We start from the raw sequence: 24,160 nt of genomic DNA, 5'->3' as shown, positions 1-24,160 counted from the left end.
ACCAGGAAAAGGATGCCAGGGATGGTCTAACCCCCGTGGGCCCGCCTACCTGGGCCAGAGAGGCCCTGGGGAGATGCCCCTCCCACCCACCGTGGCGGTGGGGGAGGGGAAGGCTCACTGCTCCCAAAGGCAGGGCCAGCTGGTCTGGCAGAACACGTCCCTTCCTCCCTCCCTTCCTTCCCTCCTCCATCTCTTCCTCCCTCTTTCCTTTCCTCTCCCTTTTCCTTCCTCCCTCCCCCCATTTCATCCTTCCTTCCTTTTCGTCCTCCTCCTCCCCCTCTTTTTCTCCTCCTCCTCCTCCTCCTCTTGCTGTTCTTTTGCTCTTTCTTTCTCAAATCCTCGTTCCAAAGGAGGGGGAGGAAGGATCTATTTGGAAAAGGTTAAGGATAAACAAAAAGTCTAATTTTTTAAAAGATACATAAAAGAATCTTAGAGAGAAAAGCAAATTTACCACCCAGGCGTGGTTATGAACGATTTCTCGCATTTTCCTCCCAGAGGGCTGAAGATTAACCTCTCCTTCCTTGCTCCCGACAGCGGCCCAGAAGCTCTGCCGCCTGCTGGGTTTGGGGGTGACCGATTTCTCGCGAGCCCTGCTCTCGCCCCGGATCAAGGTTGGCCGGGACTATGTGCAGAAGGCTCAGACCAAGGAGCAGGTACTGGCCTGGGGGGGCATTTTGGGAAAGAGGGCGGGAGGGCATGGGGAGAAGAGCTAATTTCTGGTCGGGGGAGGAAAGGGGAGGGGGCCCAGCCTGAGGAGGAGGCTGTTCCTGGAGGGAGAGGCTGTGGCTGACCCCTGGGGAGAGAACTGCCATCGGCTCCGAGTCGCCCATCGCGGCCTTTCTCCCTCCTGCCTCTACTGCCTGGTCCTCCTCCTTTTCGTCAGTCCCTCCCTCCCATATCTGCTCCCCCCCCAGGGCCTGTCTGGCTCGGGCGGGGCTTCTCCCCCGCGGCCCCCGAGCCATCGGCTCCTCTCTTGCACTCAGGCTGACTTTGCCTTGGAAGCCTTGGCCAAAGCCTCCTACGAACGCCTCTTCCGCTGGCTCGTGCTCCGCCTCAACCGGGCCCTGGACCGCAGCCCGCGCCAGGGGGCCTCCTTCCTGGGGATCCTGGACATCGCGGGCTTCGAGATCTTCCAGGTGAGACCCGCCGCGGGCCCAGCGTCCCACCGAGGCCCCTTCTGGGCTTTTCCATCTCTCCCGCCCCCTTCCCGACTTTCCTGCTCTGCAGTGCAAGATGGGGCCCTGGATGGGGAGTCGGGGGACCCAAGTTCAGATCTAGCCACCTCCCCGCTGTGTGACTTGCTGTGTCCTCATCGGTAAAATGGGAGTCATAGCAGCACATCACTAGACAGTGTTTGCAAATCTTAAAGTTCTACCTATCATCATCGTCGTCTCTGCACCTGGGTCTCCACGGGTCACGTGCCTGGGCCCCTCCCCCACCCCTCTGTGGTCCTGCTCCCCAACTTTGGTGTAATAGCAATCACCGAGGGGGAGGGGGAGGCAGAAGGCTGGCCCCGCCCACCCGGCTAGCCGCTGTCCCGACCGGCCCCACCCACTCCTCCCACCCGACCAGCTCCCTTACAGAATCTGGCCCATTCCTCCAGCCCCGCCCGCTGTCTGGCCCCTCGCTCTAGAGCTGCTCACTATTTAATATCTCCATAGCCACGCCCACCACCTAGCCCTCCCCCTCGCCTGCCAGCTCCGCCCATATTCTGGCCCTTCCTGGCCGGGCGGCCAGCCCGCTTATCAGACTAACCTCTTAGCAGCTTCGCTCACAGATCTGGCCTCTCCTGGCTGGCCAGCCCCGCCCTCACCCACTTCCTCCCACCCGTCTGGTCTCTCCCGACTAGCCAGCTCCGCCCACGTGTCTAGCCTCGCCCATCCTCCAGCTCCACCGGCCCCGCCCCCATTAGGCCCCGCCCATTATACCAGCCCCGCCCTCCTCTGCCTGTCCCTGCCTGGCCGACCAACCCCGCCCTCTACCCAGTTCCTCCCACCCGTCTGGTCTCTCCCGATTAGCCAGCTCCGCCCACGTGTCTAGCCTCGCCCACCCTCCAGCTCCACCGGCCCCGCCCCCATTAGGCCCCGCTCATTCTGCCAGGGCCCGCCCTCCCGCCCCGCGGCGAGCTCACCTGTGGCCCTCCCCGCAGCTGAACTCCTTCGAGCAGCTGTGCATCAACTACACCAACGAGAAGCTGCAGCAGCTCTTCAACCACACCATGTTCGTGCTGGAGCAGGAGGAGTACCAGCGCGAGGGCATCCCCTGGACCTTCCTGGACTTCGGCCTCGACCTGCAGCCCTGCATCGACCTCATTGAGCGGCCCGTGAGTGCGGGGGGGGGGGGGGGGGGGGACGGGGAGAGAAGAGGGGGAGGGGGCAGGCTCCTAACTTCCCCGCCCCTCCCAGGCCAACCCCCCGGGGCTCCTGGCCCTGCTGGATGAGGAGTGCTGGTTCCCCAAAGCCACCGACAAGTCCTTTGTGGAGAAGGTGGCCCAGGAGCAGGGCGGCCACCCCAAGTTCCAGCGGCCCCGGCAGCTGCGGGACCAGGCGGACTTCAGCGTGCTGCACTACGCCGGGAAGGTGAGTGCGCGCGGGAATGAGTGCACATGTGCGGGGACGGCGAGAGCCCGGCCCACCCCGCTCGCCCCTCTCCTGGGGGCCTGGGAATGGAGGAGAGAACGTGAGGAGGGTGAGCCGGGAGCGCATGGGGACGATGCCCCGGCCCCCTGTTCTGCCCCTCGGGAAGGGGATGTCGGGACGTGGGGTCACGGTTCGGTGCCTCCTGCCGCTGAGCCTGAGAGGCAGGAGTCGGTCCGGGGACTTGAGCCCTGCTCCGCCTCCGCTGTCCTCCCCCCAGGTGGACTACAAAGCCAACGAGTGGCTGATGAAAAACATGGACCCTCTGAACGACAGCGTGGCCGCCCTCCTGCACCAGAGCACGGACAAGCTCACAGCGGAGATCTGGAAGGACGGTGAGGACACCCAAGGTCCCGGCAGGGATCCCGGGCGCCCCCCAAAGCAGAGCCCTGGCTGCCGGAGCGCCGCCCCTCCCCACTAGCCTGCTTCCTTCCCTGAGGGCCACTGGGCCTCTCCCCCTGTCATCTCTGCGGGTCTCCTCTCCCCCATTCTGGGAGAGCGCCTCCCCCAGCCCCCACGGATCCATGGTAGCCAGGAGCAAAGTCTCCTGGGGGGGTCCCTGACCCCGCTCTCTCCCCGCAGTGGAGGGCATCGTGGGCCTGGAGCAGGTGAGCGGCCTCGGGGACGGCGGGGTGCCCGGTGGGGGCCGCCCCCGCCGCGGCATGTTCCGGACGGTGGGCCAGCTGTACAAGGAGTCCCTGAGCCGGCTCATGGCCACGCTGAGCAACACCAACCCCAGCTTCGTGCGCTGCATCATCCCCAACCACGAGAAGAGGGTGAGGGCCCCGCTGGCGAGCCTGCGCTCTCAGTGCCCCCTGGAGCAGAGCTCACAGGCCCTGCCTGCAAATCCTGCCCCTCCCCCTCCGGCTCTCAGGGCTGGACGGCCCCTCTCCTTCGCGGCCATCGGCCCGACTCCCGTTCTTCAGCCTCTCCGGCCGGGAACTTTCTAGGACAGCTTCAGTTCTGGGGTCCACGAGCCCCACCTCCACATCACATGATCGGTGGTCACAAGAGGGCCAACAGCTAATATCTGGGGGCGCCTTAAACTCCCCGGCGCCTGCCTCGTTTTAATGGAGGATCCCCAAAGGGAAGGGGACGTTTGTGCCGTCTGGAGGATGTTTGAGCTTCTCCCCGCTGGCCACACTGCCCCAGCCCCCCCAGCACACAGCAGGCCTCTGAGCCCCCCCTACACTCCCCTCCCCCCCAGCCAGAAGCGCCAGGTCCCAGGAAGGAAATGCTGACTGCGACCAGAAGGGAGAGGAGAGGAGGCGCTGTCCGGGGTCCTGACCTCGCTAGGCTTTGGCCTCCCCCCCAGCCTGACTCCCTCTCCTCTCCAGGCAGGGAAGCTGGAGCCTCGGCTGGTGCTGGACCAGCTGCGCTGCAACGGGGTCCTCGAGGGCATCCGCATCTGCCGCCAGGGCTTCCCCAACCGCATCCTGTTCCAGGAGTTCCGGCAGAGGTGATGGGGGGTTGGGGGGCCGAGGGGCTGAGCTGGCCCCTTTGGGATGCTGGCGGGTGGGGCAGCCCCTCCTGCCGTCCTGGCCCTGGCTGGGCCTCCGGGGTGGCTGCTCTGGGAGCTGTCGCCCCCGGAGACTTACCGGGCCGGGTAGGAGGGAGAGCCCCCGGGCTCAGCCCTGACTCTGAAGGACAGCCGAGCCAAACAGGAGGCCGGCCTCCTTGCTGCTCACACTCCGCTGCCCGAGGCTTTCTCTGCCTGTGGAACTTGGCCGGGTCTCCCTGGGGACAGGCCCATGGCGGGGGCGTGTCCTGCACAGCCCCGCCCCCCAGGCTCCTCCCTCCTCCCTCACCCAGCCTCCCCTCCCTCTCCCTCCACCGGCAGGTATGAGATCCTGACTCCCAACGCCATCCCCAAGGGCTTCATGGACGGGAAACAGGCCTGTGAGAAAATGGTAAGGGGCCGGGGCTCCGAGGGGCCGGGCTCCCCCGCGCAGGTGCCTCCCCCTGACTCTGCCGCCCCCCCAGATCCAGGCCCTGGAGCTGGACCCCAACCTCTACCGGGTCGGCCAAAGCAAGATCTTTTTCCGGGCCGGCGTCCTGGCCCAGTTGGAGGAAGAGCGGGACCTGAAGATCACGGACATCATCGTGTCCTTCCAGGCGGCCGCCCGCGGATACCTGGCCCGGAGGTGGGCGGGAAGGCCGAGGATCCCCCTCCCGAGGGGCTCCCGCTGCCCGAGCCAGGGCCCCAGGGTGGGGGACGGGCGGAGGCCAGGGGACTCCAGAGGAGGGCGGCCCTGGGGGGGCTCCGCCCGCGCTGACCGGCTCTCCCCGCCCGCAGAGCTTTCCACAGGAGGCAGCAGCAGCAGAGCGCCCTGCGCGTGATGCAGAGGAACTGCGCCGCCTACCTCAAGCTCCGCCACTGGCAGTGGTGGCGCCTCTTCACCAAGGTGGGGCCGGGAACGGGGCGGGCTCCTGCCTCTGAGGGCGGCCCTCCTTTAGCGGCCTGTCCCCGGGGGAGGGGGGGCTGTGGGTGTTCCGGCCCGACCCCCTGAGAGGGGGTCACACCGCCCCACTCCGGGCCGCCTTCTCCTTTCTGTCCTTAGCCGGTGGAGGGGGGTCATTGCTGTCCCCCCACCCCCCTCCCCCAGGTTGCTGCCCCCCAGGTCTCCTGGTGATTTTGCCCCCTCCCCCAGGTTTCCGGGGCCGGGGTGGGGGGTCCTTGCCCACGCCCACTTCCGCCCCTGTGTCGTTGGCCCGCGGTCGCGTGCGCCCCCTGCAGGCCAGGACTAGCTGAGGCGGCCCCTGGCGCCTCCCGGTGCTGGGGACTCAGTTGGCAGGAGTTTGGGGCTGGGAACCTGAGCCCTTGGCGGCCCCCATCCCACAGATGAAGAGACGGAGCCCCGAGATGGGAAGGGCCGGGGGTGACCCTGCCCCCCCTCCCCTCACTGCCCCTGGGGAGACAGACTCTCACCCGGACCCTCCTCCCCACCCAGGTGAAGCCGCTGCTGCAGGTGACCCGCCAGGACGAGGTCCTGCAGGCCCGGGCCCAGGAGCTCCAGAAGGTGCAGGAGCTGCAGCAGCAGAGTGCCCGGGAGCTGGGCGAGCTGCAGGGCCGCGTGCTCCAGGCAAGGCTCGGGGACCTTCCGGCAACTGGGGGGGGAGGGCAGGGACAGCCAGGCCGGGACACAGTGGGGGAATCCCCGGGGAGCCAGGCCGGGGTTTGGGAGGGGCCCGGAGGCGGAGCCAGGTCGGGGTTTGGGAGGGGCCGAGAGGCGGAGCCAGGCCGGGGTTTGGGAGGGGCCGAGAGGCGGAGCCAGGCCGGGGTTCGGGAGGGGCCGAGAGGCGGAGCCAGGTCGGGGTTCGGGGGGTGTGAGAGGCGGAGCCAGGTCGGGGTTTGGGGATGCGAGAGGCGGAGCCAGGTCGGGATTTGGGGATGCGAGAAGCGGAGCCAGGTCAGGGTTTGGGAGGGGCCGAGAGGCGGAGCCAGGCCGGGGTTCGGGAGGGGCCGAGAGGCGGAGCCAGGCCGGGGTTTGGGAGGGGCCGAGAGGCGGAGCCAGGTCAGGGTTTGGGAGGGGCCGAGAGGCGGAGCCAGGTCAGGGTTTGGGGATGCGAGAGGCGGAGCCAGGTCGGGGTTTGGGGGTTGGCGGGGGAATCCTGGGGGGGCCGAGAGGCAGAGCCAGGTCGGGGTTTGGGAGGGGCCGAGAGGCGGAGCCAGGTCGGGGTTTGGGAGGGGCCGAGAGGGGCCGAGAGGCGGAGCCAGGCCGGGGTTTGGGAGGGGCCGAGAGGCGGAGCCAGGTCGGGGTTTGGGAGGGGCCGAGAGGCGGAGCCAGGTCGGGGTTTGGGGGTTGGCGGGGGAATCCTGGGGGGGCCGAGAGGCAGAGCCGGGCCAGGGTGCGGAGGGCCATAGGGAGCCACTGTGGGTTCTGGATCAGGGGGCGGGGGAGGGTGTCCGGGAAGGTGTGGGACTCTGAGCATCAGGGGAGGGGTCGGAGCCCCAGGTGATGAGGGAAGGGAAAGGGCCGGCCAGAAGGCTAGAGTAGCCGGGACTCCCGAGTCGGGAGCCTCAAAGGCCAGGCTCACAAGGCCGTGTCCGAGGCCGGCTCCCTGACCTCAGCCCTCATTCAGCTGGAGGAGGAGAGGGCCCGGCTCTCGGAGCAGCTGCGGGCCGAGGCCGAGCTGTGCGCCGAGGCCGAGGAGACCCGGGGACGCCTGGCCGCCCGCAAGCAGGAGCTGGAGCGGGTGGTGGGCATGCTGGAGGCCCGCGTGGGCGAGGAGGAGGAGCGCGGCCTGCAGCTGGAGACCGACAAGAAGCGGCTGCAGCAGCACGTGCAGGTGAGGGCCCGGGCCGGGGCGGGGGGTGCCCGGCAGTGCCGGCCCCCTAAGGCCCTCCGCCCTCCTGTTTGGTGGGGATCCCGGGTGGGGAGGGCAGGGCCCGGGTGGGGAGGGCACGGCCCGCACTCGATGGTCCGGGCACAGCCCAGCAGAGCAGAGGGCTCGGCTCCATGTGGAAAGCCTGTTGTGGCCTCTGCCGGGTCCGGGCCCCGTGGGCGGCCCACGCGCCCACAGTGGCTGCCCTCACTCCCCCCACCGCAGGAGCTGGAGCAGCATCTCGAGGCCGAGGAGGGGGCCCGGCAGAAGCTGCAGCTGGAGAAGGTGACGACGGAGGCCCGGCTGAAGAAGATGGAGGAGGACCTGCTGCTGCTGGAGGACCAGAACGCCAAGCTGGGCAAGGTGGGCCCCGAGCGAGGGCGTGGGCCGGGCGCCCGCCCCCTCTTCGGTGAGGGGAAGGCCTCTGGTTGTCCCTGAGGGGCTGGGGTCGCCACGGAACAGGTCCCGGCGAGGCAGTGAGCTCCCCGTCTCCGGAGGCGGGGGCGGCACGAAGCCCAGACCGGGGAGGGGCGCCCCTCCGACACGCCTCTCGCTCGCATCCCCAGGAGCGGCGGCTGCTGGAGGAGCGTCTGGCGGAGTTCTCCTCCCAGGCGGCTGAGGAGGAAGAGAAGGTGAAGAGCCTCAATAAACTGAGGCACAAGTATGAGGCCATGATGGCCGACATGGAAGGTGAGTCCTGCCCCCACCCCCGGCATGTCTCCCCCCCAACGTTCTGTATACCAGCTCTGACATCCTGTGATCTGTCTCCTGAGATCCCTCCAACGTCCCGTGTTCTGTCTCCTGAGATTCCCCCCGACATCCCGTGTTCTATCTCCTGAGATCCCCGATGTCCGTGTTCTATCTCCTGAGATCCCCCAACATCCCGTGTTCTATCTCCTGAGATCCCCCAACATCCCGTGTTCTATCTCCTGAGATCCCCCAACATCCCGTGTTCTATCTCCTGAGATCCCCGATGTCCGTGTTCTGTCTCCTGAGATTCCCCCCGACATCCCGTGTTCTATCTCCTGAGATCCCCCGACGTCCCGTGTTCTATCTCCTGAGATCCCCCGATGTCCCGTGTTCTATCTCCTGAGATCCCCCAACATCCCGTGTTCTATCTCCTGAGATCCCCCAACATCCCGTGTTCTATCTCCTGAGATCCCCCAACATCCCGTGTTCTATCTCCTGAGATCCCCCAACATCCCGTGTTCTATCTCCTGAGATCCCCCGACGTCCCGTGTTCTATCTCCTGAGATCCCCCGACGTCCCGTGTTCTATCTCCTGAGATCCCCTGACGTCCCGTGTTCTATCTCCTGAGATCCCCCGACGTCCCGTGTTCTGTCTCCTGAGATCCCCCGATGTCCCGTGTTCTGTCTCCTGAGATCCCCCTGACATCCTGTGTTCTATCTCCTGAGATCCCCTGAGGTCCCATGTTCTGTCTCCTGAGATCCCCGATGTTCCGTGTTTTATCTCTTGACTCTCCCCCCTAACATTTTGTTTCCTGAGATTCCCCGCAACATTCCACGTTCCATGTCCTAGAACGCTTTCCTAACCCCGAGGAGCCGATGGCCGTAGCGCCCCCACGCCCTCCTCCTCCGGCCCTGCCGCTGGCCACGCTGGGACCCCGCTCTGTGGGTGATCCCCGCGGGTGCTTGGGGCCCACGCTCTCTGCCGTCCCGGTGGGAAGAGGCCCTTCCGGCTCCTCACCGCTGGCCCCTCTGCCCCCACCCCCACAGAGAGGCTCAAGCTGGAGGAGAAGAGCCGGCAGGAGCTGGAGAAGACCAAGCGGCGGCTGGATGGGGAGAGCTCCGAGCTGCAGGAGCAGATGCTGGAGCAGCAGCGTCGCGCCGATGAGCTCCGGGCCCAGCTGGGCCGCAAGGAGGACGAGCTCCAGGCCGCCCTGGCCAGGTGGGGGGCTTGAGACGCGCCCCGCTTACCATCAGCTCCTCCGGGAGTCCCCACCTGCTCCGGGATACCCTGAGATCCCCTGGGATGCCCCGAGACCCCTGGCTGCCCCGAGACCCCTGGCTGCCCCCGAGATACCCTGAGATCCCCCGAGATCCCCCGGGATGCCCCGAGACCCCCGGCTGCCCCGAGACCCCTGGCTGCCCCGAGACCCCTGGCTGCCCCCGAGATACCCTGAGATCCCCCGGGATGCCCCGAGACCCCTGGCTGCCCCCGAGATACCCTGAGATCCCCCGAGATCCCCCGGATGCCCCGAGACCCCCGGCTGCCCCGAGACCCCTGGCTGCCCCGAGACCCCTGGCTGCCCCCGAGATACCCTGAGATCCCCCGGGATGCCCCGAGACCCCCGGCTGCCCCGAGACCCCTGGCTGCCCCCGAGATACCCTGAGATTCCTCGAGATGCCCCGAGACCCCCACCTGTCCTTGGGACCCCCACTTATCCCTGGACCTCACCCCTCACTACCGACCAGTCCCCCTCAGGGACCCTAAGTCACCCCAGCCCCCGCCCCCTTGGCCAACCCCCTGCCCTCCCCCAGGCTCTGCTTCGAGCAGCTTTTGCATGTCCTTTCATAGCCCGAGGGTCTGGGGGGCCCCTCCCACACACCCAGCCAGGGATGCCCCAGTCTAAGCCGAGGGGGCCGAGCCCGGCCTCCCTTCGGAGCCACTGAGGGCTCCCACCTCCCCTCCCAGGGCCGAGGAGGAGAGCGGCTCGAGAGCCACGCTGCTCAAGTCCCTCCGAGAGGCCCAGGCCGGCCTGGCCGAAGCCCAGGAGGACCTGGAAGCCGAGCGGGTGGCCCGGGCCAAGGCCGAGAAGCAGCGGCGGGACCTGGGGGAAGAGCTGGAGGCCCTGCGGGGGGAGCTCGAAGACACCCTGGACTCCACCAACGCTCAGCAGGAGCTCCGGTGAGTGCGGCCCCCTCTGTGAAGCGGGGCCGGGGAGAAAGGGCCTTGGCCCTGGGCAGGCTGACTCCCCCCTGACTGCGCCATCCAGCCCTCCTGGCAGTGCGGCGCCCTCCCGGTGGCGCCCTCCCGGTGGTACCCTCCCGGTGGTGCCCTCCCGTGGCGCCCTCCCGGTGGTGCCCTCCCGGTGGCGCCCTCCCGGTGGTGCCCTCCCGGTGGCGCCCTCCCGGTGGCGCCCTCCCGGTGGCGCCCTCCCGGTGGTACCCTCCCGGTGGCGCCCTCCCGGTGGTGCCCTCCTGGTGATGCCCTCCCGGTGGTGCCCTCCCGGTGATGCCCTCCCGGTGGTGTGGCGCCTTCCACCCAGCCCACGAGGCTCCTGCTACAAATCGGTCTCTATCTCCAGCACCAAGCGGGAGCAGGAAGTGTCCGAGCTGAAGCAGGCGCTGGAGGAGGAGGCTCGCAGCCACGAGGCAGCCGTTCAGGAGCTGCGGCAGCGGCACAGCCAGGCCGTGGGGGAGCTCGGAGAACAGTTAGAGCAGGCGCGGCGGGTAAGAGCCGGACCCCCGCTATCCCCACCGAGCCTCCGTGGCCCACCCCGGCTCCGCCCCCAAGCGGGGCTTTGGAGGCCGCCCTCACGCCAGCCTCCGTCCCGGACGGTCGGCCGCTCGTCACTTGGCTGGGCCGCCTGCCCTCCTCTCTCTGGAGATGTCCCCGAGGGCCCGATGGACATCGTCAGCCTGGGTCTGTCCTCCCCAGTGGGTGACGGGCAGTGGGTCCGGCCAGAGGCCCCGGGTCACCGCATCCCCCCGACTGGCCCGAGTGTGGCCGGAGCCTCAGGCAGACCGAGGGTCCTCCGGCCACAGCCCTGGAGAGGGGGCCTTTGTGGAGAAATGCGGGGCCTGAGCGACGGGCTGAGGTCCTCACGGCCACCGTCGGGGGCGGCAGAGCAGCAACTGGCCTCGGGAGGGGACAGGGTCAAGCCCTGCCGCAGACACTGGGGAGTGGGGCGCCTGGCTCTGCCTGCCTCGCTTTCCCTGTGCGCACAATGGCTTGGGCTCGGGGGCTTCTGAGCTCACTTGCAGTTCTGATCTTGGTCTCCCTCCCTTCCTTCCTCTGTCTTGGTCTTGCCGGCTCTGATCTGAGCCCCCCGGCTGTCTGCCTCAGTTTCCCTGCCTGCACACGGCTTAGGCTTGATCTTGCCGGCTCTGATCTGAGCCCAAGCTCGGTCTCTTCTGGACACGAGGGGTCCGAACCTGGCCCACTGGGAAGTGGCCGAAGTTCTCGGCCACCGTGGCCTCTCACGCGTCTGTGGGGACACGGGCCTGATGGCGGGGAGAAAGGCCCCCCTGCCTCCCACCCGCAGGCTTAGGGCCTGAGCCCCCTGCAGGGGCCCTCCCACGCTGGGAGCACTTTCAGAGGGTGGGGCTCCTCTGGGCTGAGCCTCATCAACCCCCTCCACACAGCTGCCCCCTGGGACTCTGCATGTGCTGTCCTCAGCCTGAGCCCGCAAGGCAGGGAGGCCGGGCCTTGTCCCCCGGCCCCGAGAGAGAGAGAGAGGCGGGGAGGCCGGGCCTTGTCCCCCGGCCCTGAGAGAGAGAGAGGCGGGGAGGCCAGGCCTTGTCAGCTCCACTTGCCCAGACCCTGAGAAGGAGGCAGGGAGGCGAGCGCCGTTGCCTCGGCTTTTCAGGCGGCCCACGTCAGCAGACTGCGAGGCCCGGAGCGCCCGGCCTTCCGCTGGCCACTGGGGCGGCTCCGGGTGTTGAGCCTGTGGAGCGGCCTCTGCCCCCGCCCCACGGTGTGGCTACAGGCGGCCTGCTGGGTCACTGTTGGGCGTGGGGGGTCGGCCGGGGAGGCAGCGCCAGAGCTGAGGGAAAAGCGAACCTGAGCTCGTTTGGCACAGCCCGGGCAAAGGCCCGGAGACCGGAGATCTCCGAGATGCTGGGGGCCCTGCAGATCCCGGGGTCCATCCCTGGGCCCCACCCCCGCCCTGTCGGGAAGATCAGAGAGGGGCTTTTGACAGCTCCAGGGGCCCCTGCAGAGGCCCCGCCTCCCTCCAGACCCGTGGCGGAAGCTCGGTCTCAAACCCGGGTTTTCCAATTCGGAGGCGAAGCGAGGGGGGGGCGGGGGGCGGGCTGGGGCCCTCCCCGCGGGCCGGCCCCTCACGCGCTCCCCTCCCGCAGGGCAAAGGCGTCTGGGAGAAGGCCCGGCTGGCCCTGGAAGCCGAGGTGTCCGAGCTGCGCTCCGAGCTGAGCAGCCTGCAGGCCTCGCGCCAGGAGGGCGAGCAGCGGCGCCGGAGGCTCGAGGGCCAGCTGCAGGAGCTGCAGGCGCGGGCGGGCGACGGGGAGCGCGCCCGGACCGAGGCGGCCGACAAGCTGCAGAGAGCGCAGGTGAGGGCGGGGCCCCCGGGCGGCTCTGGCCCCGCCCCATCCATCCATCCCCGAACCAGTCAGCGGCGCCGGCCGGGCCCTGCGCTCCGAGCTTTGGGTCATTCCCGGGTTCCCTTCTCTGAAGTCTCCCGCCCTTCGGGATCTTTTCGGGCCTCAGTTTCCCCAGCTGTGAAATCGGGAGGGAGGGGATCAGATTTCTCCCAGCCCTCCTCCCACGCTTCTGGATGGCCTCGGAGCAGGGAGGGAGGGGGGGAGGGGGGGAGGGCGGCCCGAGGGGCTCACGGGGAGGGAGGGAGGGGGGGAGGGCGGAGGGCGGCCCGAGGCGCTCACGGGGAGGGGGGGAGGGCGGCCCGAGGGGCTCACGGGGAGGGGGGGAGGGCGGCCCGAGGGGCTCACGGGGAGGGGGGGAGGGCGGCCCGAGGGGCTCACGGGGAGGGGGGGAGGGCGGCCCGAGGCGCTCACGGGGAGGAACTGCCCCCTTCCCCCAGGCCGAGCTGGACAGCGTCTCTGGGGCCCTGAGTGAGGCCGAGTCCAAAGTGATCCGGCTGAGCAAGGAGCTGAGCAGCACCGAAGTCCAGCTCCACGACACCCAGGTAGAGCACGGGCGCCACCGCCACGCCCCTCCTCCCTGGGGCAGAGCCCCCCCATTCATCCATCCATCCGCTCCCCTTGTCCATCTGGCCTCCTAGTCCATGGGTCCCTCTGCCCCCAGTCCTTCCCCTGTGCCCATCCCCCCATCTCCGTCCTTGTGCCCCCCTGCTATCCCTCTGTCCCACCCCCAGGAGCTCCTGCAGGAGGAGACCCGGGCCAAGCTGGCCCTGGGATCCCGGGTCCGGGGGCTGGAGAGCGAGGCGGCTGGCCTGCGAGAACAGCTGGAGGAAGAAGCCGCCGCCAGGGAGCGAGCCGGCCGGGAACTACAGTCGGCCCAGGCCCAGGTGAGCCACAAAGGCAAGGCAGGCTGGGAAATGCCCTGGGCGGCGGGACACCCCGGGGTTCAGAAAGGGACCACGGGTGTCCGAAGCAGCAGGGCCCGGTCCGGGGAGAGAGCCCATGCGGACTGTGGGCCCCAGATGGGGGCAAACGCCCAGGAGGGATCTGCCCCAGCGCTGAGGGGAGAGGTCAGGGGGGTCAGGATTAGGGCCATGGCCGGGGAGGGGGAGGCGGCCATCAGGGGGTGACATCCGCGTGGCAGAGGGGAAAGGAGCCCCAAGGAAACAGAGGAAAGACAAGCAGGGGAGGGGACAGTCGGGGCCTCGGGCTTCTGGGACCCAGCGCTCAAGGCTCTCGGCGCCCGCAGCTGGCGGAGTGGCGGAGGCGGCAGGAGGAAGAGGCGGGGGCCCTGGAGGCCGGGGAGGAGGCCCGCCGCCGGGCAGCCAGGGAGGCCGAGGCCTTGACCCAGAGGCTGGCCGAGAAGACCGAGGTGGCCGAGCGGCTGGAGCGGGGCCGGTGGCAGCTGCAGCAGGAGCTGGATGATGTCTCCATGGACCTGGAGCAGCAGCGGCACCTGGTCAGCAGCCTCGAGAAGAAGCAGAAGAAGTTCGACCAGGTACGTGGGACACGGAGGAAGAGCCAAGAGAGCCGGGACCTCCCTTGGATACCTCCGGGGCGGGGAGGCTCACCACCTGGCCTGGGGTTGGTGGGGACCTGTCAGTAATGATAGACAAACCGGCTCCAGGCGGAAGGTCCTTCCGAGGCAAGGAAGGAGGGGGATCGGAGCCCCCTCAGGCATGGGGCACAGGCTCTCCCGCAGTTACCCGCAGGGCCAGGCCCTGGGACCTGGGCTTTCACGAGCAGGGACACTGGGCCGTGGTCGCCCAGCAACCCCCGGGCTGCTCGGCCTGACCGTCTCTCTCCGGGGCTGGCGGTTCCTTCCAATCAGCTCCTGGCAGAGGAGAAGGCTGTGTCCCTGCGGGCCGTGGAGGAGCGGGAGCGGGCAGAGGCCGAAGGCCGGGAGCGCGAGGCCCGAGCCCTGGCGTTGGCCCGGGCTCTGGAAGAAGAGCGCGAGGCCCGAGAGGAGCTGGAACGCCAGAACCGGGCCCTGCGGGCAGAGATGGAGGAGCTGCTGAGCAGCAAGGACGACGTGGGCAAGAGCGTAAGGCTGGGCCTCCTGCCCCGCCCCTTCCCTGCCCCTCGGTCCTCCCCCACCTCCCGCTCTGGGGGCAGCTTGGGCCTCCTGCCCCACTCTTCCCCCCGCCCCTAGGCCCGCCCCTCCCCTCCCTTATGTCGGGCTCTGAAGGCAACACGGTGCTCCTGCCCCGCCCCTCCCTCCAGCGCGGACCTCCTGGCCCCCCTCCCTCTTCCCCCCCCCAGGTCCGCCCCTCCCCTCCCTTATGTCGGGCTCTGAAGGCAACACGGTGCTCCTGCCCCGCCCCTCCCGCCCCTCCCTCCTCTCCCCCCCCCCCCCCGCTGGGCCCGGCTCCGGGAGCTCCCCCCCCGCCCCCGGGACCCCTCGGCCGCTGCCGGCCCGGGTCCCAGTCTCCGTGTCCCCAGGTGCACGAGATGGAGAGAGCCCGCCGCGCCGCGGAGCAGGCGGCCGCCGACCTTCGCACTCAGGTAACCGAGCTGGAGGACGAGCTGATGGCCGCCGAGGACGCCAAGCTGCGCCTGGAGGTGACGGCCCAGGCGCTGAAGGCTCAGCACGAGCGGGAGCTGCTGGGCCGGGATGAGGCGGGCGAGGAGAGGAGGCGGCTGCTGGCCAAGCAGGTGGGGGCCCTGGGCCCGACGGCCGGAGGGGCGGGGCCTGCGGAGGGGCGGACCTGAGGAGGGGCGGGGCCTGAGGAAGGAGGCTCGTGGGAAAAGAGAAGGTCCCAGAGGAGGGGGAGGGCTCTGAGGAGGGGGGTGTGTCTGAGAAAGGCGGCCCGGGGGGGGGGGGCTAATGAGGGGGCGGGGCCTGAAGAGGGAGGGGCGGGCCGGCCCCCGGGGCTGACCTGTCCGCTCGCTTCCCTCAGTTACGGGACGCCGAGGTGGAGCGCGACGAGGAGCGGAAGCAGAGGGCTTTGGCCGTGGCCGCCCGCAAGAAAGCCGAGCTGGAGCTGGAGGAGCTGAAGGCCCAGGTGGGCTCGGCGGGCCAGGGCAAGGAGGAGGCCCTGAAGCAGCTCCGGAAGACGCAGGTGGGCACCGAGGGGGGAGGGGCGCCAGAACGCTTACGGGGGCACTTATTTCTTGTCCATTTTTATTGTCATTTTATTTATGCTTTAATACACTCCGCTTTATGAAGCATTCTGGGAGAGAAAAATCAGAGCAAAGCGGGGAGCCCTGGGAGAGAAACCAGGAACAAAGAGTGAAGAGAGCAAGTTGATTCACTCTCCTTAAATCATTTTCTGTCCTACACATAGGCACTTATTAAACACCTACTGTTTACCAGGCAACCCCCAGTGAGAGGGATGCAGCCCCTTCCTTCTTTAAAGGGCTTACATTATAATGGGAGAGAAGGAAAAACGAAATTCCCATGGATCCTGGCTCCCTCCCCAAAGCTTGCTTCCACCCCGGTGCTCTGGAGCTCTTCCTCCTTGGCAAGACAGAAGAGTTTTGTTTTGGGGGGGAGTCACCCTAAATGCCTCTGACGTCCTTTCACCTCTGAGATGCTCAGATTCTGTAACTAAGGCTAGACCAAGGGGGTTCACAACCCTGACAAAACTGGAGACCGCGGGAGTTGTTGACCCGTGTCTGGTGTCCAGTTTGTGGAACTATCTGGAAAGAGTCCCGGGCCCAGACGGGCCTGGGGTCCCCGATCCTCTTTGCCACGATTTGGCTCTGGGCCAGTCATTCCGGCTAGTGCATTTATTAAGCATCTTCTGTGTGCGGGGGCGCACACTGCCCCCAGCTCCCCTTGCAGCTAATGGTGCCTATGAGGTACATGGAGTACGTGGCCTCTCATGCCGCCGTGCACACTGCCAGCCCCCCAGGCGCCCACTCTGATCCCCTGGAGCATTGGGGGGCCCACCTGGCTCCCTCGGAGGCAGAAGGGAGCCAGCTGTGAGTCATCCCCAGGCCTCTGCTCCCAGGCGCCACTCAGGCTGCCCTCACTGCAAGAGCCGGCCCCGCCCCCTTGGGGGCGCCCTCTCCTCCTGGCTTCAGCAGAAGTAAGCGGGCAGACAGCGGGCGTGGTGCCCGGGACTTGGCCACTCAGCCACTGAGTGCTTCATAGTGCTGACCGGCTGGCTCCCTGAGGGGCCCAGAGGGCTCTGCTAAGCTCCTGCTGTGCGCTAGGCACATTCCCTGCCCTCAAGTGACAGCTCTTCGGGGACACAGAACGCGTGGGGAAGGGGGGTGGCCCGTATTTGTGCCCAGATGGCAGAGAGCCCAGGGCCGCCTTATCAGCCCAGGCCCCTTTAACGGCACAATAATGCTAGGTAAAGCCCTTTACAAATACGAGCTCGTTCGTGCCTCACCAAAGCCCTGGGAGGCAAGTGCTATTACGCTACCCGTTTTACAGATGGGGAAACTGAGGCAGGCCGGTGCCGTGACTTGCCGGGGTCTCCCGAGTAGTTAAATGTCTTAGTCACATTTGGACTCGGGCCTTCCTGACTCCAGGCCAGCCGCTCTCTCTGCAGAGCTGTCAGTTGCCTCAAAGACACAACTGCCCAGAAAAACTCCAGGGTGTGCGAGGGAAGTGAGGGAAGCCAATCTTGGCTGTATGACCTTGGGCGAGTCCTTTCCCCACTCCTGGCACCCTCTTCATTCCAAAGGTGGGTCACTGCCAGGAGGAGGAGGGCCAGGGTGGGGAAGGGCACCCCCGAGCCCCCCCCCCTCCGGACAGCAGTGGCAGCTCCCTTGTCTAGAATGCTATCGCCCTGGCCCGGTGCTCCAAGGACATCTTCACAAGCACTGGGAGTTCGGGGCTGTTAAGACCCCATGGCACAGATGGGGAAACTGAGGCTGCATGTGGTCATGAGACAGCAGAGGGTTGATGAAGTTGCTCACTCTTGGCCGGAAGAGGACTGGGTGTTGGTTTGAGGGTTCCCTGCATTCATTTAGCCCCTTCTGGATGCAGAGATGTTTGGCTTTTTTCCTAAGCTGGGGGTGGGAGAAAAGGAGCCGGATCCTACCTTTTTTCTAACCTCATTCCATGGGAATGTGTGGCCTTCACCTCCCCTCCCAACCTCAGTTTCCCCGTCTGTAAAATGGGGGGTCGGATTCTGATCGGGACACGCAAGCCGAGAGGGGGGGCACGGAGGGGACTCCTGGAGGACAGGCGGCCGGGGCACTCTCGGCTAGCTCGAGGCCTTCCTTGCAGGCCCAGATGAAGGAGCTCTGGCGGGAAGTGGAGGAGTCTCGAACCTCCAGGGAGGAAATCTTCGCCCAGAACCGGGAGAATGAGAAGAGGCTCAAGAGCCTGGAGGCAGAGCTGCTGAGGCTGCAGGAGGTGAGGAGGCCGCACAGCTGGAGCCCGGGCGGAATAGCTCCGGGACTTGGCGGCGTCTCGGGAGAATTGCGGGGGGAGCTGGTCGGGGAGCACCCGAGGGGCGCTTGGGAGATGGGCGGATTCAGGGGCGAATTCCAGCTGGGAGCTACTGCGGGGAGAAGTGCTTGGAGGCCGGAGAGAAAGCGTAGGATTTGAGGAAAGCTCCGGGAGCTCGCGGTGCCTGAGGGAGGCAGCTGGCCCCGGAGGGGGGGGGGGGGGGGAGGCCTAAAGGCAGCCCTGTCCTCCCGGCCTTGCGGCTTCATGGCCTTAGCGGCCGTGGGGGGAGGGGGATCTCTACCTGGGGGGCGAACGGGGAGTGATCCGGCGGGATCGAAGTGAAGGCGGGGACGGGGAATGCCTGAGAAAGGGGGCCCGGATGTAGCAATGAAGGGCCGGGGGGCCGCGGGAAGTCCCCGGATGGGGGGCGGGGGCGCACAGGCCCGAGCTGGAGGAAGATGAGGCCTCGGGAGACCAAAACCTCGTGCAGGCGGAGGGAAATGCCAGGCCTCCAGGGAAGCGAGTTCGCAGACTGCGGAAGCCCTTCGGATGTGCCTGCTGTGTGCAGGCCCTCGGGAGGCTCAGCTCAGCGGGGATCCAACCTTTGGGGGACCCCGGCCCCGCCGGCGCCAGATAGCACCGATGCTCCGAAAGGTGGGCGGCCAAGTCCTCCCGGGACTGCTGACGTCACGTGTTCTTTCTCTCTCCCCCCACCCCCGCCCCCAGGAGCTCGCGGCCTCGGACCGGGCCCGGCGCCAAGCACAGCAAGATCGGGATGACTTGGCGGACGAGGCAGCCGGCGGGAACCTTGCCAAGTGCGTCTGCCCCGCCCCTGCCCTCCCCCCCCCCCCCCCGCCTTTCCAGGTGTGCCCCACCCAGGCCTGGGCACTAAGCGCCCTCCCCCACCTTTAGGACGGCTCTCCTGGAGGAGAAACGGCAGCTCGAGGGGCGACTGGGCCAGCTGGAGGAGGAGCTGGAGGAGGAGCACGGGAACCTGGAACTACTGACTGACCGCTACCGCAAGCTGCTGCTGCAGGTGGGCCGGGAGGCCGGCGAGCTAGGGCAACCCCGGCTCTGGGGGCAGCCCATTCTCCGGAGCAGCTCTGCGTCCTGCCCGTGTGGGAGCGCCGCCCACCCCCCACCCCCGCCCCGCCCCGCCCTGAGGGAAAGAGGCCGCTCACCTGGAGGAGAAAGTCCGCCCATCCGGGGGAAAGGGCCCCGCCCACGGGGAGGGAGGGAGCCCGCCCACTCGGAGAAGGGGCCCCGCCCATCCGGGGGGAGAATAGTCCCGCCTATATATGATGAATGGCCCCGCCCACTCGGAGAAGGGGCCCCGCCCATCCGGGGGGAGAATAGCCCCGCCTATACATGATAAATGGCCCCGCCCACTCGGAGAAGGGGCCCCGCCCATCCGGGGGGAGAATAGTCCCGCCTATATATGATGAATGGCCCCGCCCACCGGGGGGGAGAATAGCCCCGCCTATACATGGTAAATGGCCCCGCCCACTCGGAGAGGGGCTCCGCCCCCTTGGGAGAAGCAGGTGCCCCTGACCTGAGGGAGAAGAGGGCCGCCCACATAGGTACAAGGATCCTATGCACCGGAGGATCGTGGCTGGAGAGTGGGAAGGGAATTTGAGGGCCACCGAGTCCAGCCCCCTCCTCTCTGTAAAGGGGAAACTGAAGGAGGGACTCAGCCAGGCTGGTAGTGCGTGTCCGGGCCGGGTCTGGAAGCCCGGGCTCCCTCGGTCCCGGCCCGACGTGGGCCTCGGCGCCCGCGGGGCGGGAGGGGCCAGGCCTGGGCTTTCACTGTGGTCGGAACCGTCAGTTCCCCGGGACAGGGGACGCCCCCACTATGTAGTTAGAGAGCTCGGTGGAATCCGGACAAGTGACGTGGGCCCGGGTGTTCGAGCCGCCTCCGGCTGCTGCCAGGCCAGATGCCAGGGGAGACCCAGCCCAAAGCCCCGCTCTGAGAGCTGCGGGCGCCACAGGCGCAGCTCGACCCCCGACCCTGGAGACCCCCCTCCGGGCCGAGTCATCCACGCAAAGTCCTAAACCGGCACCGCCCGCAGCCACGTGACCTGATGGGGCGGGGACCAGGCTGCGGGCCACTAAGGACTCCGCAACCCTCGGGCTTCCAGCAGACGCTGGCCTGGGCTGGCTTAGGCTGGTCTCCTGCTCTTGGGAAGGGGCGGGATCCTGAATTTCCCCCCACACACTCCTCCTCCCGGCCGGCCGCCCCCAGGGCTTCCTTCCCCCGAGCCCCCGCCGCCCCCAGGGCTTCCTTCCCCCGAGCCCCCGCCGCCCCCAGGGCTTCCTTCCCCCGAGCCCCATCTCCCCTCTTCCAGTTCCTGACCCCGACCTACCTCCCCACCCGTCCCCGTACTCCCTTCCTCCTCCTCCCGAGTCCCCTCCCCCCTTGCCGTTGCCGCCACCCTCCCCCTTCCTCTGGCCAGGTGGAGTCCCTGACCACCGAGCTATCGGCGGAGCGCAGTTTCTCCGCCAAGGCCGAAAGTGGGCGGCAGCAGCTGGAGCGGCAGATGCAGGAACTGCGGAGCCGCTTGGGAGAGGAGGATGCTGGGGTCAAGGCCCGCCACAAGATGCTCATCGCCGCCCTCGAGTCCAAGCTGGCGCAGGCCGAGGAGCAGCTGGAGCAGGAGAGCAGGTGAGGCCCCGAGCCAGGAGCTCTGTGTGGGCCTCAGTTTCCCAGCTGGAGAACGGGCCTTTGGGATGTCATGCAATGCACGTGCCTCTCGAGGGAGGAGGGGAGAGGCAGCGGGGCGAGGGAAAGTAGAATAAAACAGGCGGGTAAGGGATGAGACTGAGCTGGTGAGTGGGGGGAAGGGGAACCCCAGGAAGAAAGCCCCCCCCGTGACTCCCCAACTTCCTGTCCCAGGGAGCGCATTCTCTCCGGGAAGTTGGTCCGGAGAGCCGAGAAGCGCCTGAAGGAAGTGGTTCTGCAGGTGGATGAGGAGAGGAGAGTGGCGGACCAGCTCCGGGACCAGGTGAGGGGCAGCCCAGAGGCCCCCGGGAGGGCGGGGAACTGGCGGGGGAGCTGAGCTTCCAGGATGGGGAGGGGAGGCGTGGGCACAGGGACGGGGCAGACTCCGGCGGGGGAGGGGGGAGCGGGAGGAGAGAATGGGGGGACCGAAACGGGAACCCCGAGGGAGAAGGAAGGCAGCGGGTGGGAGGAAGGAGGAGGACCCCGCCGGACAGAAGCCGGCGGACACTGGGTACACACTGAGCCTCCTGCCGCCCCCCACCCCCACCCCCGCAGCTGGAGAAGGGAAACCTGCGGCTGAAGCAGCTGAAACGGCAGCTGGAGGAGGCTGAGGAAGAAGCCTCCCGGGCCCAAGCCGGGCGCCGGCGGCTGCAGCGCGAGCTCGATGACGTCACGGAGTCTGCGGAATCCATGAACCGGGAGGTCACCACCCTGAGGAACCGGCTTCGGTGAGAACCGAGCTTGCCTTGGGGGGGGGGGGGGGGCGATCCCAGGCACAGTCCGAGGTGGGAGGCCCAAGCCCCACAGGAGTCCCAGGCAGAACGGCCCCCCCAGCCCCACCCTTCAGCTCAATCTGTCTTATCCAGGCGAGGACCCCTCACCTTCACCACTAGGACAGTGCGGCAAGTCTTCCGCCTGGAGGAAGGGGTCGCCTCCGATGAAGAGGAAGGAGAAGAAGCAGGAGGCGCCAGTCCCCCTGCTCCAGAACCTGATGTCCCCCCCCAATCGCAGCCAGAGTGACCCCCTTGTCTATCTGCTGCTCTGCATCCCTTCCCCCTCTGCCTTCTTGCACTCTGGAGACCCCAGTGCCCAACCCAGGCACTTTAGCCATCAAGGCCCCCAACCCCAAATCAAGTAAATGGCGCTGGCTTGGGGAGGGACTCAGGCTTGCCTTCCCTCCACTCCCCTCCTCTTTGTTCATCAACAAGGGGGAGGAGGCCTTGGTTTCCCCTCTCCCATGTTCACTCTCTCCATGCCTTCCTCTCCATCCTCACGTTTCTGTTCCTTTTTTCCCAACTTCCCTCTTGCCAACTCCAACACCCTCATCTCATCCTTTCATCTCTCCCTTCTCATTTCCATCTCTCTTCCACCCTCATCCCCCTATTCTCATTTCCGTCTCCCTTTCTTCCACCCTCATCCTGTATTCTCCTCTCATTTCTTCTCGTGTCTTCACCACCTCTTTTGCCCCCTCTCACCTCCCTCCGTCCTCATCCTTTGTCTCCTCCACGCTTAGCATGGTTCCCGGCGCATAGCAGGTGCTTCCTGATGGTTTGCGCTTGCTTGCTCTCCAAATTACTTCGTCTCCTGCTCCTCATCTCGGCTCGTTTCCTTCTCCCTTCGTCTGGCGTCCCTGCTCCCCATCTTCTCCCCTCCGCATCTCCCCCCCTTCCTGTCATCTCTCCCATCTCCTTCCTCCCTCCATTCCCCGGTCCCTTCCCCTCATCACTGTCTTGCTCCGGTTCTCTTTCCCGCCCCCTCCTCTGCCTCTTCCTGTCCCTTCCGGCCCGGCCGATGCTCTGGTGGCTTGTGTGATTTAGGTTGGAATTTCAGGGTCAGTTAGAACAGCAGCACTTGTCCTATTCCCCCGACCCCAAGCCTTTCCCTTCCCACTACGACAGAAATAAACTTCAAAGCCTCAAATGGCCCCGAGTGCTGGTTAGCGGGGGGGAGGGGGTGCTGGTTAGCGAGAGTGCGGGTTGGGGGGCGGTGCTGGTTAGTAGGGGGGGTGCGGGTTAGCGGGGGTGCGAGTTAGCTGGAGGTGGGGGGTTAGCGGGGTGCTGGTTAGCGCGAGAGCGGGTTAGCGAGGGTGCGGGTTGGGGGGGTGCTGGTTAGTAGGGGGCGGATTAGCGGCCGTCAGAAGCACCTCAGATTCTGAAGCTCCCGCTCACGTGACAGCCCGATGGCGTCGGGGTCTCTAAGAGTGTCGGACAAGACGCGGGGCTTCCGCCGGCCTGGGCTCCGCTCCAGGCTCAGAAATACTAAGCTAGTCCTCCAGAGCCCTTGCCATGTACCTAGCCATCCCCCCTGCGCCATCTGGAAAAAGGCCAGTCTGCCCATGGGCTGGGGAGCTTCTACCTGGTTTGGCTGCTGGGGCCCTGGGCACCACGTGCCCCAATGAGAGGGGGAGGGGAGCGGCCTCAGACGGACCTCGTCCCTTGACCGGCCGGACCCCTCAGTCAGGGTCTGGTGAGATTGGAGGCCGAGTCCCCTGCCCCAGAAGCAGCCGTGCGGTGCTGACGCAGGGGCCGCCGACTATGGGACGTGGGAGCGTCTCCCTCGCCATCTCTCTTCGGAGTCGGGGCAGGTGCCCGCGTGTCCGGATGCTTGGGGGGACGGGGCGGGGAGACCTTTCTAGGAGGGCCCCGGCCAAGCTGTGGCTCCAGATCTGGGCGGATTGCAGCAGCTGTAGCTCGTGCTGGCTCCCAAGTCCCGCCACCACTCGGGGCTAGAGTCTTCCTCTAGGAAATGAGGAGGTGGGAGGGGCTGCATTGGAGCCCTCCAGTCTCGGGATGGAGGACGGAGGCGCAGCCTCGGCCCAGAGCCCCGGATGTCCCGTCAGCCTGCTGGGGCGCGGCTCCTACTTCCCTGGTGGGCACCCTGGCACATCAGCCCCTTATCCCCAGCAGAACCCGGATGTCAAGGTGCGGGGCAGAGGTGGAGCGCTGTCGGGGACAGCTCCTTGTCAGCTGCGGTCCCGCCAGCAGCGGGCACCCCGATTTCGCATTGCTGTCCCTCCTACCCGCCACCCCACCCCAAATAGAGAACGTCTTCCCTTCCAGAAAAGGGAGTAGGGGCCAAGTAAATGAAAAGGGAATTTTTTATTTGTTTGAGGGAGGGGGAAGGGGGTGACATGCGGCGTCTGCAGCGGGCGGCTCTGCTGGTTCGCGGGTCATGCACCCCTGGGCGGGGAGTGGGGGAGACGTGGGGGAGGGCAAGGCTCCCCCCTTCCCCTGTCCTGGGGGTGGGGGGGAGACACCCCCCATTAGCACCAGAGTTGGAAGTTTGCAGACCTTCCCCCCCAGCCGATTCAGATCCGCCTCCATCCCTGAGAGCCCCCAACCCACCCCACACACACACCCTCCCCCCCTTTCTGTGGGACTCCCTGGGACCGGGTTGGGGGGAATCTTTATTGCTATATGTGTGGGGTGGAGTGGAGGCACAGGACCCCTTCCCCATGACCTGCCCCCACCCCCAATCCCCAGGAGCTCTCAGATGGGGGCCCACTCCTACTCTTCCCTCCCCTAGCAAAAAAGGGGGGCACGAAAGAGATTCCCCTCCTAACCGTACCCCCTGCCCCTTGTCATGCGTGGGGAGGGGGAGGCATCCGCAGACATGCAGATCATGCGTGTAGTTGCGTGTGCGTGGCGGCCAGAGGGAGTCCAGGGGGCATTTAGGGGGAGGGCAAGTCCTCCCTCCCCAAATCCCACACTCCCCAAATAAAGTTTTATCGAAGTTTATTCTTGTTTGTAAAAAGCTAACTGAAAGCTTTGTTGGAGGTGGGGATCGGGAAGGATCCTTTGAGGGGGACCTCCGAACTCTCCAAGTC

The 24,160-nt window shown here is 67.0% G+C and overlaps 2 protein-coding genes across 5 annotated transcripts in view; one reads left to right on the top strand and one right to left on the bottom strand.

Moving 5' to 3' along the window:
- Window positions 1–22,254, top strand: part of MYH14 (myosin heavy chain 14) — a 36,527-nt gene extending 14,273 nt beyond the window's left edge. For all 4 annotated transcript variants that reach the window (XM_051990334.1, XM_051990333.1, XM_051990332.1 and 1 more), the window contains 31 exons: window positions 535–653; window positions 984–1,136; window positions 2,150–2,323; window positions 2,406–2,579; window positions 2,857–2,971; window positions 3,219–3,412; window positions 3,974–4,095; window positions 4,477–4,546; window positions 4,620–4,780; window positions 4,933–5,041; window positions 5,588–5,719; window positions 6,720–6,926; window positions 7,188–7,325; window positions 7,529–7,652; window positions 8,699–8,870; window positions 9,618–9,830; window positions 10,231–10,375; window positions 12,008–12,214; window positions 12,703–12,807; window positions 12,997–13,149; window positions 13,512–13,760; window positions 14,094–14,306; window positions 14,705–14,917; window positions 15,163–15,324; window positions 17,451–17,579; window positions 18,342–18,430; window positions 18,528–18,651; window positions 20,069–20,277; window positions 20,509–20,617; window positions 20,890–21,062; window positions 21,201–22,254. In XM_051990334.1, coding sequence (XP_051846294.1) covers window positions 535–653; window positions 984–1,136; window positions 2,150–2,323; window positions 2,406–2,579; window positions 2,857–2,971; window positions 3,219–3,412; window positions 3,974–4,095; window positions 4,477–4,546; window positions 4,620–4,780; window positions 4,933–5,041; window positions 5,588–5,719; window positions 6,720–6,926; window positions 7,188–7,325; window positions 7,529–7,652; window positions 8,699–8,870; window positions 9,618–9,830; window positions 10,231–10,375; window positions 12,008–12,214; window positions 12,703–12,807; window positions 12,997–13,149; window positions 13,512–13,760; window positions 14,094–14,306; window positions 14,705–14,917; window positions 15,163–15,324; window positions 17,451–17,579; window positions 18,342–18,430; window positions 18,528–18,651; window positions 20,069–20,277; window positions 20,509–20,617; window positions 20,890–21,062; window positions 21,201–21,354 — 4,811 coding nt within the window. In that variant the 3' untranslated portion in view covers window positions 21,355–22,254. The remainder of the gene's footprint in view (window positions 1–534; window positions 654–983; window positions 1,137–2,149; window positions 2,324–2,405; window positions 2,580–2,856; window positions 2,972–3,218; window positions 3,413–3,973; window positions 4,096–4,476; window positions 4,547–4,619; window positions 4,781–4,932; window positions 5,042–5,587; window positions 5,720–6,719; window positions 6,927–7,187; window positions 7,326–7,528; window positions 7,653–8,698; window positions 8,871–9,617; window positions 9,831–10,230; window positions 10,376–12,007; window positions 12,215–12,702; window positions 12,808–12,996; window positions 13,150–13,511; window positions 13,761–14,093; window positions 14,307–14,704; window positions 14,918–15,162; window positions 15,325–17,450; window positions 17,580–18,341; window positions 18,431–18,527; window positions 18,652–20,068; window positions 20,278–20,508; window positions 20,618–20,889; window positions 21,063–21,200) is intronic.
- Window positions 22,255–23,413: 1,159 nt separating this feature from the next.
- KCNC3 (potassium voltage-gated channel subfamily C member 3) overlaps window positions 23,414–24,160 on the bottom strand; it is a 19,171-nt gene continuing 18,424 nt past the window's right edge. Inside the window, exon 5 of the mRNA XM_051990327.1 lies at window positions 23,414–24,160. This exon is cut by the window's right edge and continues 2,096 nt beyond it. The gene's annotated coding sequence lies outside the window, so the exon portion shown is untranslated.

Source organism: Antechinus flavipes, chromosome 3 (genome assembly GCF_016432865.1).
Source record: "Antechinus flavipes isolate AdamAnt ecotype Samford, QLD, Australia chromosome 3, AdamAnt_v2, whole genome shotgun sequence".
In the NCBI taxonomy this organism is placed as follows: domain Eukaryota; kingdom Metazoa; phylum Chordata; class Mammalia; order Dasyuromorphia; family Dasyuridae; genus Antechinus; species Antechinus flavipes.
Note: the sequence above shows the minus strand (reverse complement) of the source record. Positions and strands in the feature narration are given on the sequence as shown.